At 41.6% G+C, this 13,103-nt stretch overlaps 2 protein-coding genes across 6 annotated transcripts; both read right to left on the bottom strand.

Moving 5' to 3' along the window:
• Nucleotides 1-1,499: 1,499 nt before the first annotated feature.
• On the bottom strand, nucleotides 1,500-8,125 carry LOC128754139 (serine hydrolase-like protein). Of its 5 annotated transcripts, none has more exons than XM_053856540.1 (13): nucleotides 7,996-8,125; nucleotides 7,823-7,880; nucleotides 5,724-5,861; nucleotides 5,505-5,618; nucleotides 5,328-5,369; nucleotides 5,209-5,228; nucleotides 5,064-5,138; nucleotides 2,729-2,835; nucleotides 2,579-2,658; nucleotides 2,475-2,509; nucleotides 2,317-2,393; nucleotides 2,168-2,249; nucleotides 1,501-2,094 (listed from the first exon to the last, which is right to left on the bottom strand). In XM_053856540.1, exons 2-13 carry the CDS (start codon nucleotides 7,860-7,862, stop codon nucleotides 1,987-1,989), a joined length of 918 nt encoding a protein of 305 aa, XP_053712515.1. In that variant the 5' UTR covers nucleotides 7,863-7,880; nucleotides 7,996-8,125; the 3' UTR covers nucleotides 1,501-1,986. The 5 variants fall into 5 exon arrangements, with proteins under 5 accessions (XP_053712519.1, XP_053712518.1, XP_053712515.1 ...); XM_053856541.1 differs by having other exon boundaries at nucleotides 7,823-7,898; nucleotides 7,996-8,119; XM_053856544.1 differs by lacking the exon at nucleotides 5,724-5,861 and having other exon boundaries at nucleotides 1,500-2,094.
• Nucleotides 8,126-10,160: 2,035 nt separating this feature from the next.
• LOC128754554 (centromere protein M-like) lies at nucleotides 10,161-12,699 on the bottom strand. Its single transcript, XM_053857261.1, has 6 exons — nucleotides 12,557-12,699; nucleotides 11,819-11,895; nucleotides 11,451-11,549; nucleotides 10,865-10,944; nucleotides 10,478-10,569; nucleotides 10,161-10,400 (listed from the first exon to the last, which is right to left on the bottom strand). The coding sequence occupies exons 1-6, from the start codon at nucleotides 12,611-12,613 to the stop codon at nucleotides 10,251-10,253; spliced, it is 555 nt and encodes a 184-aa protein (XP_053713236.1). The 5' UTR covers nucleotides 12,614-12,699; the 3' UTR covers nucleotides 10,161-10,250.
• Between the last annotated feature and the right edge of the window lie 404 nt (nucleotides 12,700-13,103).

Here is a 13,103-nt window from a genome sequence, read left to right on the forward strand (position 1 = left end):
GTGACATGATGCCGACAGTCAAGGCAGTTTTTCCCACCCAAAAAGGTTTAGAGAACTCCAGATTTCTGCTCCCTCCTGGAAAGGCACACAGTCCGCGGTAACACCCCGTGGCGCACACATGGGTGGTGGGGGCCGATCCTCACAAAAAGTCAGCGTGACAAAGCTGCGAAGCTGATTGCTAATTTGCGTTGGCTAACTAGATAAACGCCACCGGTGTCGCCAGCCTGAGCCGTCTGTGATTAAAAGGGAAAAAAAGTCTAAGCATGAATGCGCATAAATCAACTTGGCAAAAGTTGAGAAGGTTATTTCTAAACTTTGGAGCATGAGTTTGACATCCACCCTCTATACCATGAGTAGTTATTTAGTTGAGTTGTTACTGTGTTCACTGCCAACATCATCCCATTCAGCATCCTTAAACCTTCATTTATTCCGGTTGACTATGGAGATGTGCATCACTTTTCACATCCACACAAGTTTTTCCTTGTTGACTTACAATGAGAAACATACTGTGGCTTCGATGTCATTCTGTCTTCAGCCCAGACATGCTGCTTCAGTTAAGGACAAAACCTTGACATTTTTGGGGTTTGGACTTCCTCCATCAAATGAAATGATGGCATACACATGTAGTGAAACACTGGTATGAAACAGATAGCATTCGCGACAATCATCTTTTCCCATAGTTTAGACAACAGTAAGATCAGATGAGGATGTTTCTTTCTCGGCCACGTATCAGATCGAGTCAGTCATGAGGATGATATTGATCTTTGGGGTGAGTGAGTGTCGTGAGGGGTCATCCAGACAAAAGACAAGAATTACATTTAACTTGAATTTTCGTACTATGATATTATTTAAAAAAAAATTACCATGGTGTTTTATGCTCAAGACATAATGATGTTTTGCATTATTTTACATACAGTTTCTCAATACACAAACAAAAATATCTGGACGATCTTTTTAAGTGGTGACTCTCTTAACAGATTTCAGCATGATATAAGAGTACTCCATTTCAATACAACTATTGCTTAATATGGGAGAAGAAAAACAGACTGTCAGACAGATATTTTTGGTGACAGAATTTGAAGCCTCTAATCCAGAGATGCATGGATTTCTTACCTTCAATTTAAACGTCATCTACTTATAAATTTTATATAGATAATGTACAAATGTACAGATCTCAGAAATATCTTATATATCTGTCCATAAATATGAATTTGTTCACTTGTTTTTCAACATATTATTTGCATTGCTATACACATATTTCTGTCGCAGTGTTTTGTCGCTTGCAGCTCTCACCACGCAAGCAGCATCAAAACACACTCTAGCTTGTGTTCATGTTGACGGCAAAATTAAATGGTCAGAAACAACTGAATTACAAGTTGCTTTGTGGTATTTCAAATGAATACAAGTAAACCCCATCACGTCTTGCTTCTGTTACCCAGTCGTTGCCTGCTCACTCAACCTAAACGCTCACTATAATATTTGGTTTCCCTACATGCATAAAGAGAGCGTGCTATTTTATAGTCTCCGCTGGTTGCTTACTGGTGTATTTAATTGCTTTATTCCAGGTTTGAATTGTCTTTGGTGCATGAGAACATAGGCTTCCTGGCGCAGTCTTCACTACAAAGATTTATTTTGAACGGCTCCAAGGAATATAGAGACGAAAACACTTGTGTTTTTTGTCTAATTAAACCTTATCATAATTTAATGAGAATGTAGAAACAGTCTTTTTATTCAGATAAAACACACAAAGTCTCTTATGTTTCCCTTTACAAAGAAGTGTTTGTTAGGTTTCATCGCCCAGAAAAAGAAATGAGACACTCCTTGAGGCAAATAGTGAACACATGAAAGACAATGGATTATGTGCTGATTTATATTAAGATTTTAACCCCACTGAACCACAAACCTTGGCATAAAATCGATGTGTCAAACCTCTTTGGATTAGTATTAGACCGAGACCTGAACAACAGACTATCTCATCTGGTCCAATCATTTAGCCAGAACTTCCTTCAGCAAGAAGTCGGACACAACTGGAGCCACAACTTCAGGATGGTCCAGGTGGACGTGATGGTCACCTGATACCCATGTTACTGTGTTCTGTAGAGGAAACACAAAAAAGCTTAGAAGAGTTTCCAGGGAAACCTGTCCGTCAAAATCGTCCAAAGCTTACATCTCTTTCTTCATGGTGTGTGAGAAGAGAGGAGTAATTGCTCGCAATCTCGGGGAATATAACTTTCAAGCCTTTATCCGCCCTGTAATGATAATGATGGCTTCATAAGTTCACTATCAAACAGAGTGTCGGCTGTGTTAGAAACTCACATAACAACCAGCACAGGAGCCTGGATCCTGGATAGCATCTCTAGAGACAGCTCCAAAGGAGTCCGCGCTATATTTCTCTGCACAAGAACACAAAGTGTGAAGGCCTTGCTGGAAAAAGAAGCTTCTCCAGATGTGAAGAGAGTGAAGATGGGACTCACAAAATTCACCCGGATGTCTCTGGTGAAAGCAAATCCTGTAACAGAGCAGACACATCATCAGCTGCAGCCGAGTGAGATTACTGCTCTCTGAGATAACAACTCACCTCCTTCAACCTGAGCCAGCCCTCGCTCTAACAAGATCTCTGTGGACTCTTTGGACAATGTTGGATTTGCTGTCTGCAATCTAAAAAGACATTTTAAAAAAGCCATTCGCCCAACAACAACAACAGACGTTTAGCAGAAGCGGTGCAAACCTCTCCACTGCCTTCTCATAGGTATAAACTCTGCTCTTGACTTCTGCCTTGTTCTCGAACTGAATTATCTCGTCTATTCCTTTTCGCATCATGTCAGGGATTTCCTTCTGTGGGAATGAAACCATGAGGAAGGGGTCATTACGATGAGAAACGTTACATTAACTGACCACATTGCTTTTCTCACATGCTCATTTATCAGATATCTAAGACCAGAAAACTCATATAAAAAAACAATTATGGTCGTCTGGGTCAGCTCCCAGTCACAGAAGGTTGTGGAGAATGAAAGGGTTCATTTCAATCCCACTCCACAGATAAGTTCAAAACAACTTGTAGCAGGGAATATATCTCTTTTTAATGTATTTTCCTTTCCCAGATGGATTATCATCTTAGGTTAGTAGGTTTCCGCTCTACCATCTTGGAGCCAACGCTCAGCTTCAGTGAAGGAAAATGTCTTACTGGTGATCTACTGGTGCCAGTGAGCATGGAAGCCTGATCTTCCAACCAAAAGATGAAGAGCGTCATAAGGAATAGGTGATGTAAGTTTAAAGAGTGAGGGACAAGTGGCAACCATCAGCGTTTTGCTGCTTTACAGGATTATTTTGCCCTGAAGGTTTGCTTCAAATTGGTTTTGAAAACCATGGCTGCCCACGGCAAGCGGAGATAGTCATATCAATCAATCACAAGAGTGTAGGGAAGGCATCAATACAGCAGTGAAGAGGCGTCAATACTCGCCACTAAAAGACCCAAACACACTGTATGTTTTGACTGACCCTTCTGAAGAGAGTTTTGCAGTACATTCACATCCTCTCACAACAGGCCCAATCAACACTTCCAAAAATAAAAACAAGTGCTTGGTTCACGTGAACCTGCTCTTCTTCATGGCCACTATATTTAAGAAGGAAAACAGATCTTGTTCATCCATAAGCCGCACCGGTCTATAAGCCGCGGGTGCAGTGGTGCTGTCTGCGCTGTAGAAAGGTCAGTGATGCACCCGGCTTAAAAATGCATGAGCATCACTTCTAAACCACTTACTAAAACAGGATCCAGCATCAAGACTGACTCATGAAACAAACTGGGCAATGTTCTGAACTTGAATCATGAACTCCTCACATCTTTTATTGAAATTAAGGCGCTTAAAATGCGCTGTTTTCGCCCAAGTGCCCGAGGTTCCGACACCACTGTCGATCTCAGCTGCTTCTTCTCGTCTCCACTCCTCCAGGAGATCGGCTCTGTTGAAGGAGCTGCGGATACGCTGGTGAAAACAGCGCATTTTGAGCGCTTTAAAGTCAATAAAGCGCCTCTGATTTCATTGGTTTGATTTTGGCAGCATGACGTGCTTTAGCCTGTAAACATCCATATATTAGTCGTGTAAATGTATTAGCCGCAGCGTTCAGACCAGGGCTAAAAAGTAGCAGCATATAGTTCGGAAATTACAGTTATCACATAGCAATATTTTAGCAGTTTTGGTTATAACCCGGAATTGGTGCATTGACCAATGTTTGCAGTGAAAGGAAAAGACATGATCAATCTGTGTTATTCTACCCCAGCTACTTGTGGCAAGTGGTGAGGGACACACTGAACAGGCCCAGCAGAGAATGTTCTTCTTGCGGCAGCTAAGGAAACTATGACTGCTGACGAAGTTGCTGGTGGAGTTCTACACAGCCATCATCCAGTCCTCACCTCCTTTATCACCGTCTGGTACAACAGCGCCACCTCCAGGGACAAGAGCAGACTGCAGCGCATCGTACGCTCTGCTGAGAAGGTGATCGGTTGCAGCCTGCCACCTCTTCATGACCTGTACGTCTCCAGGACCCAGAGACGTGCAGGTCGGATCAGAGCCGACCCTTCTCATCCTGAACATGGACTGTTTGTCCCTCTTCCCTCTGGCAGGAGGCGACGGTCCATCCAGACCAGAACCCCCCGTCACAGGAACAGCTTCCTCCCCTCAGCCGTCAGACTGTTGAATTTGTGATCAGTCCTTGTTGTTTGTGGCTTATTTTTTATTAGTTGTTTCTGTTTATTTCATTATTATTGTTATTATTATGACTACTTGTATTATTATTATTATTATTATTATGTTTTTGACTGCACGTTTTCCAAAGCACTTTCCTAGTTGGTGGGATCCCCACTGACCATAGCAATAAAGCTGACCATGCAGCCCATTAAATATTTCTGTTTATTAATTCATCAAAATTAATCTGTAACAGTCCCGAGACCATGTGTGACCACCATAATGAAACAAGGAGAGCATGTGCATAAAACCGTGCTGCCGACGGCATCTCAGTTTAATGAGACAATAACACGCGCATGGGAAACTGTGCGGTCGATTACTCACCAGCTTTGTAGGTAAGAACCCGTACGCGTCTAGAAACACCAGTCCATCCACCTTTTCAGGGTACAGGGAGCAGAACTGAGGATGGAATACAGGGCTGTCACACACAGGGATTCTTGATATTTGTACAGAAGATGTAGCTGTTTACCATGCCTGCGATGTTGGCTCCTGCAGAGCAGTTCCATCATGGTGTCAGCAACAACAAAGGTACAAGGTGTTCACACAAACATGAAGAAGCAGCAGACGCCACGGCTGTGTTCCACTCACCCATACTGTGACCCATGATTGTGAACTTGTTCAACTGGAGAGCTGCAGGGGTTCATTTCACAGATCATCAACCAGGCAGCCTCATTATACAAAACACTTCAGCAGCAGCGTCGCACGCTCATATTTTGACGACAACATGAAAATGTCAATGTGAAGGAGGATGAGAGTCGCACTCACACTCAGTGACTCTGCGCACGTCGGCCACGTAGCCAGGAAAGGTGTAAAAGTCTCCAGCCGGACGATGAGAAGAGAGACCGTGACCTGCCATGTCCAGAGCCAGGTACCTGCAGCCTGACAACAAGTCACACACTGAAGCTATGTGTTTTCCAGGTAATGACCATAATACAGAACTATCTTTAGTTCACAAATTTCTGGCCACAACTTGTTGACAGTTACCTTGGGGCAGCAGTGGAATGAGGTTTTTGAAAGTGCCACAGTTGTCGGCCCAGCCATGCAGGCAGACAACAGGATGCCCATCATCAGGACCCCACTGTTGACCTCTGATCTCCCCCCATTTCACTTTTACAGAGATCTCTGGAAGTGAGCAGAGTGACTCATCAGACACCAGACAGCACTGAACACTGTCTCTCAAGATGCTTTAAGAGAGCAGCCCTGAAGTCAGAGGACAGCCAACATGGCGGATAGGAGAGGTGGAATTATCGAGAGTGGAACGCCTCCATGTCTTTCTCCATCAGAACATTCAGAGGTGCAGTCAGCTCTGAGAGTTGTGGATGGATCTCTTCAACCAATAGGATAATCTACTCTTCCAAGTCACTTCTTCAATCATTTTCTTGCTGTAAAATCTGGACCCGTTTGGCTAACATGCCACAGGTTACCTTTAGTTTTTAGGTCGAATGAGGTCGCACAAATATTTTTCGACTATTATACTAAATGAATCACCTGTTTACACACTACATTACACACTATAATATATAAAAAATATCAATATTTGAGTTTACATTTGTCATGCAAAGCAGTTGCTTTAGTCACGTACTGTTAGTCTGGCACTGTTGTTCTTAATCAGGAAAGGGTGGAGTTAATGTGTCTTAGTGCTTTGATCATAAACCACAATAAGTAGGTCAGCCAGGCTATTTTGCACGTGTGAGGGGGACACACGGAAAACTGGGCCTCAAAATTGGTCGGCAACAGCAGACTGAGAACAAGGTTGTGTGTGTGTGGAATACTGTAAAATGATCTAGGGCACAAAATCTTAAAATGAAGAACGAACACCCATTACATTGTAATACTACCCGGAGAGTGCCAACCACCCCCAACCACTTCCACCTTCAGTCCACCCCCCAACACAACCTTCCAGTCTTCAGAAACCCTTTATAAAGAATTGTTGGAGACAGACAGTCCACTTCCGAAATGAAAAACACAGTCACACATTCAACTTTCATCCAAATGCAGCCATACAGTAACTTTGCATGTTATTTTGAAGACAGACAAAACACAAACCAATTTTCGAAAACGTAACCTTCTCGTGACAGAGGTTAAAACACAATATTCAAGCTGCAACAAGCCATAACAATGTACTAGTGCAACAGCAGTGGTCCAGACACAGAATAATCCAAACTCAAGACAAAGTTAATGGATATGACTGAAAACAGGACAGTCTTCTTTTGAGGAATTCATAAATTTGCTTTTCATCAAAAAACTTCACTGAGAGTAGGATCACACAAGAACAGAAGGGGAAAAAACTTTTATGCCAGTCAAACACGATTCAGTGCGCACAAGGACTATTTGATACGGCAACATTTCGCATACTACGTTTCTTTTATGTAGCAATACCTTAAGCCTTTAGGTAGAACGATGACGAGGTCATTGTGAGAGGAACAAGAAAAAACAAGAAGAGTCGCACAAATATTTCTCGACAAATATTGGTGCGGCATTGCACTTTCTCACTAAATGTATCATCTGGTTACACACTATATTACACACTATATTGCATATTGTAGTTTACATTTGTCATCGTTGTTACAGTATTTTCAAGTGCTTGGCTCCCAAACACAATAACAAATAATGTTTCAACAAATATCATTGCACCTTCTCGCTAAATGAATGACCTGGTTACACACTATATTACACACTATATTGCATATTGTAGTTTGCATTTGTCGTCATTACAGTATTTTCAAGTGCTTAGCTCCCAAACACAATAACAAATAATGTTTCAACAAATATCATTGCACCTTCTCGCTAAATGAATGACCTGGTTACACACTATATTGCACACTATATTGCATATTGTAGTTTACATTTGTCATCGTTGTTACAGTATTTTCAAGTGCTTAGCTCCCAAACACAATAACAAATAATGTTTCGACAAATATCATTGCACTTTCTCACTAAATTAATGACCTGGTTACACACTATATTGCACACTATATTGCATATTGTAGTTTGCATTTGTCGTCGTTGTTACAGTATTTTCAAATGCTTAGATCCCAAGCACAATAACAAATACCATCGCACTTGCTCGCTGAATGACTTACCTTTTCTTGGAAGAGTGGAGGAGCTGGAGAATGAAGCCATCTGTGCTGATACTGTCTTCTTTTGAATGGACACAAACTTCGGTAAATTGCAAATCAAAGTTTTCATCTTATGACAGCACGTAACGCACGCGTGACGTCGGCAAGGACGTGCCAGTATACGGTTGAGACGTTACCTCAGTCCGGCCAGTCTACCAGGCACCAGTGATGGTGCACCGCTGGTTCAAGGAGAACAACTGACGTTTGGAAGTATGACGCGTTACATGTAAACCACGGACGAATTTATGGGACTTGTTGAAGCAACACGGATTGCATACGCATGCGCAGACCGCCGCCATTGATTTAGACGTCATTATGGAGACGTCACTGGCACGTGTCGATCTTGCAAACGTTTTCAGCCAGATACTACTGAGATACTGAGCATTCGTCGTCCTAAATATGTCAAAAATAAAATAAAATAAAATCACATCTTGTGTGTTAAAATTAATAATTAACGCAGCGTTTCGTGTTATTGGTAAATGGCTACATGATTATAAAGAGTTTTTTAAACAGAAGATTGAAAAAAAAGCAGAAGAAACTATCAAAAATATTTTCATATGTACTCTGTTTGGAAATATATATATATATATTATATATATTACTCTAGACTGGTTCTATAAATAAATTATATGTATACGTGTGTTCATAGATTTTTTTTTTTACTGCTAAGATCACAAAGGTAAAAAGAAAATTTTCCTAAAAAAACTGTGTGTGCAGTATCCCCTCCATTAAACCACGTGTCAGACCAGACTTTTTTCTGCCCAAGGCATTCCCAGAAAATGTGCCCGTGGTGAGCGCCACGCTCTCCAGCAGGCCATGTTTCTCCAGCACCGTGCTAGAACAAATGTGGTGACACACTATGTTGCATATTCTCTGCTTCTCCTTCGGATGAGAGTGTAACTCCCACAGTACTGAATGTAAGTCACTATTTGTCATCATTGTAACAGTATTTTCAAATGCTTACCTCCCATAGTAAAACTCAATTTATTTGCCATTTTATCTGACCCTTGGTTACAATCGATGTCTTTATCATCTTAACACAATCTCGAGTGTTGTGATGCCTGCTGATGTGTGAAATGATCTTGCAGTCGACATCGTGGGTTACGACATGGGTGAGTAGCTGGATCAATTAAAATGTCCCTGTGATGTATTGATCTTCCAGTGTATTTTTTTGCTCTTGTCCACTGCTGTAGTGTTTCAGCTGCTGTTGGTTTGTTGTGGAATGGCAGCAGATCTGTACGATGTTCATTCATGTATTCATAATTCATCAAGAATCAATGTGTTTATCAGCTCAACACAAGGACACATTCCACTAATGCTCATTAGTCACAGCCAGCGCTGCTTTGATGTCATGGCTCATGTGATGAGCTTCCAAGATCCAGGTCTTGCTTGAGAGGCTGCTCTCTGTCACATCTAACTGAAGAAACCAAGAGTGAATGAAACAAGAATGAATGTGTGCAATGCTTAAACGGAAATGAGGCTCGAGGTGTGAATTAAAATACAAAACTATATGTATGATTAGCAAAAAGAATACACATAATAAGAATAGCCTTTTATGTTTAGGCAGGAAACCAGAGAACAGATTCAATTTAAGGGCTTAAAGATTTGTGAGAGACGAAGCTCTGAGCTTCGACATCTCTTTTACGGCTGTGTATCAATGATGGCACCAGATGTTTGCGTGTGCAACTTTCAACGCCTCATTGAGCTTGAATATTAACAAAGCTGTCCGACTATCATGTCATCTAGAGTTGACTTGTTGCCAGGCTTTTATAAATAGTTCATTACGTTTGTAATGTTGCAATTGAGAGGACACCAATGGAGTTTTGGACTACACCTTCCACTGGAGATCATCTTAGGTTTGTAAATAAAAAAAAATTTACTTAATAAGGTGATTTGCACTACTCTCATTGTCAACTTGTTTGAGGATTATGACACAATACCAGGTCAAATTCAAGCCTGTTCAACATAAAAAGAGTTTGCAACTGCAGGGCATGGTTTTATTTGCTCACTTCAAACAATAAGCAACATAGTCAATAAGGTTTGTTAAACAGAATTTGAATAACCCAACTGTTGACGAAGAAAGTACCCAGCATTTTGGAAGTAATTTTCAAATGTTAATTGGCAACAAATTGTTTAGAGTCTATCCGTCTATGCTCATCTGGTGAGGTGCAGCAGTTGAGTAACAAGGCCCAGACCCTGCTCCCACCAGCATTACAGAGGAATTAGTATTAGAAAATAAACAATAAAGGGACAAAGAGAACCAAACTCTAAATGAATTTACTTAAGTACAATTACACCTAAATAATACACAGAAATACAGAGTAGTATGTACAAGACACTTTAAATAAATATATAAACATGAGAGTCAGTGATGATGCAAGTGTTGCAGGAACTAGTCGTAGCTGGGAATGTTGCTGTCTGATGGCATGGAGCACTGAGTCAGGTTGGACAGGTAAAGAGCAGTCGTCATGGGAACCAAACCCGCAGCCACCTTCAGGATGGTCAGGAGCCTCGCTGCCGCATTGGTGACACCGTCGGATGTCTGCAGAAAACTATAGTTAAAAAAAGGCTCAACATGCACCTCAAAAACTGCCACCATCATCGGGCTATGACACAAACCTGATCCTCTGCAAAAAGTAGAGCACTGTGGTGCGATGCAGCCAGTTTCCTGACGGCGACCAGGCGATCTGGAGGAACTGAAACACTGCGAGCTGCAGGGCATGGATTGGAGAAAAAGAAATCAGCGAGTCACAGGCATGGCTGAGGTGGCATGATGCCAGTCAGCACCCTTGAAAATCATCCATCGCCAGCTGCACATTCTGACGTAAAACTCCAGGAAACGGATTAAGAACAGAGAGCAAATGAAATGCTCTTTTTTTTTTAATTCCAAAAACTCAGGAGCAGATGCTTTCTATTGCTGCAGTGTTTCTATGTTTAACCACAAAAATCTGAACACAAAACCATTCCATTGAGTGCAATCCTTAAAAAACTTAAAAGTCTACCTACCGCCTGTGACCATGAAACACACTTTTCCAAGGAAGTATCCCGCATCCAAATACTTGAGGGAAGATTCTGCTGAACGAATGCTGCAAAAAACACAAGAAGATCAAATTGAATTCTCTCATGTTGGACCAAATACATTTGGAGAACTGGAAAAGCACAAAGAGAGTGCAAACCTCCACCAACAGAATCTGTCCACCCCAACACAATCTCCCAATGAAGAAGCATGTTTTAAATAAAATCCTGAATCCAAATGCCAAAAATGGCCCTATCCCCCAATGTTAAAAAAAAAATTGTGGATCAAGACGGTGATATGGATTGGTCCCAAAATCCTTGTCCAATTTCACGCATTCCCTGAAAATCCCTGAAAAGTTTTTTTTTAACACAAACAAACCCCAAACTTCCTGAGCAGCAGTGCTGGCTGGGTTGGACTTGCTCTCACGGTGATATAGTATCTACTGTGCTTCTCAGGGTTCACGACATCCCAATATCATCTTTGTGTATGACTACTTGCACTCTTGTAATGAGTATATTGTTATAGACTACAGGGCTGAAAGGCTTATTGTTTTAGGCTTTTCAATCTGAGAAGTACCTTAACTCTGATGTGAGGTTGATGATGAACACAACAAGGTCAATCCGCGGGCGACTCTCCTCGTTCTCCATTGGCAGAGGTAGACTCTTAGCTAGTCTCCTGAACACACACACACACACACACACACACACACACACACACACACACACACACACACACACACACACACACACACACACACACACACACACACACACACACACACACACACACACACACACACACACACACACACACACACACACACACACACACACACACACAATGAAACATCCATGAGCGACCGAGCAGCCTGGTGTGTACTTGTTTTATCTTGAGCAGATTGCAAAAAAGAGCATGGTGTATTGAGGTCGAAAAGTACTACTCACACATTCACTGTGACGGCACTCTCCTCCACCAGACTATTCGCCAATTTCTGCTGAAAATGCTCCTCATTTTCCACCAGCTGGTACAAAGGTACATCATCAAAACACAGATGCATACAACAACGTGTCTCTTCACCAATGGATACTGCTTTTAAAGGTCATTTATCATTCTGTTATGTGCTGTTTTAATCTTTGTTGATATTAATAAACAAGCAACAAGAATTGGTCGAGGAGAGCATTGAGTTTTATGGATGCGAGGACCATTGTGGTGACCAGAGAGGATGCACGAGACAAGTTAGGGTGGAGGAGGCTGACCTGCTGTGGTAACCTCTGATGGGAGATGACAAAGGACAAACTTGAGATTTATGACTTTCGGATATCACCTAAATATATATCGGTATACTGTAAAATCATGTGGTGTAGAAGCTGTTGAGTTACACCCCAAGTATTAGCCGTGTATTATGTATTTTGGCCATGCACTGTAGAAGAATATTGACAGTATTGTTTGCATTAAAAAACGATCGGATCATATTGTACATGTTGTACCCAAGCTTCGCTCTACGATCGCTGACTCTTGGTAACTGGAACAATTAGTAAATAATAATTTCGCCAATGAGCAGTTGGCAGGGACCTTTGTAACGTTCTTTTTTTTACCGTTACAAAAGATCATATTGGTAACACAAGTCCCGGTTTCATTTTACTTGAATGACGATGACGAGAGAAAGCTGCTTGCCAACTTACCAAGATGGTGGCTGAATTGAGTGCAGGTAGTTTGCTGTAGGGTTTCAACAGCGACATATTCACTGACGATTTTAGAATAACGATAATAAAATGGATGAGCGTTTTCGAGGGGTATGACACCCGGAAGTATACCAGCGCTTCCCTCTTCGCGCCACTTTTCCAAACGCGCGTCTGACGTCACTACGTGCTTGGTGAAAAACATCTGCCTGCTACTGCCCCTCAGAGGCTACAGAGTGTATTACATGTGGTTGTGAGCGTGACCTGAGACAAATGTCAATATTTATTATTCCTCAAATGGATTCACTGTCGGGTTAGAACATGCTTACGCTGACTGTCGCAACTTGTATGTAACTTGCGTCAATTCATGGTGTGTGCAATTTATGAAGAAAATTGAGTCAAAATGAGATAGTGTTGAAAACATTTAAAGAGATAAGTTTGAATTTTCTTGTTTAAACGCTCGATTCCAGGGTCACCAAACCGCAAGCTACTCCTACAGCACTGTGTGACCTGAAGTTATCAAGTATCATCGCTAAATATCTGAAGAATA

Source organism: Synchiropus splendidus, chromosome 2 (assembly GCF_027744825.2).
Source record: "Synchiropus splendidus isolate RoL2022-P1 chromosome 2, RoL_Sspl_1.0, whole genome shotgun sequence".
Taxonomy (NCBI): Eukaryota; Metazoa; Chordata; class Actinopteri; order Syngnathiformes; family Callionymidae; genus Synchiropus; species Synchiropus splendidus.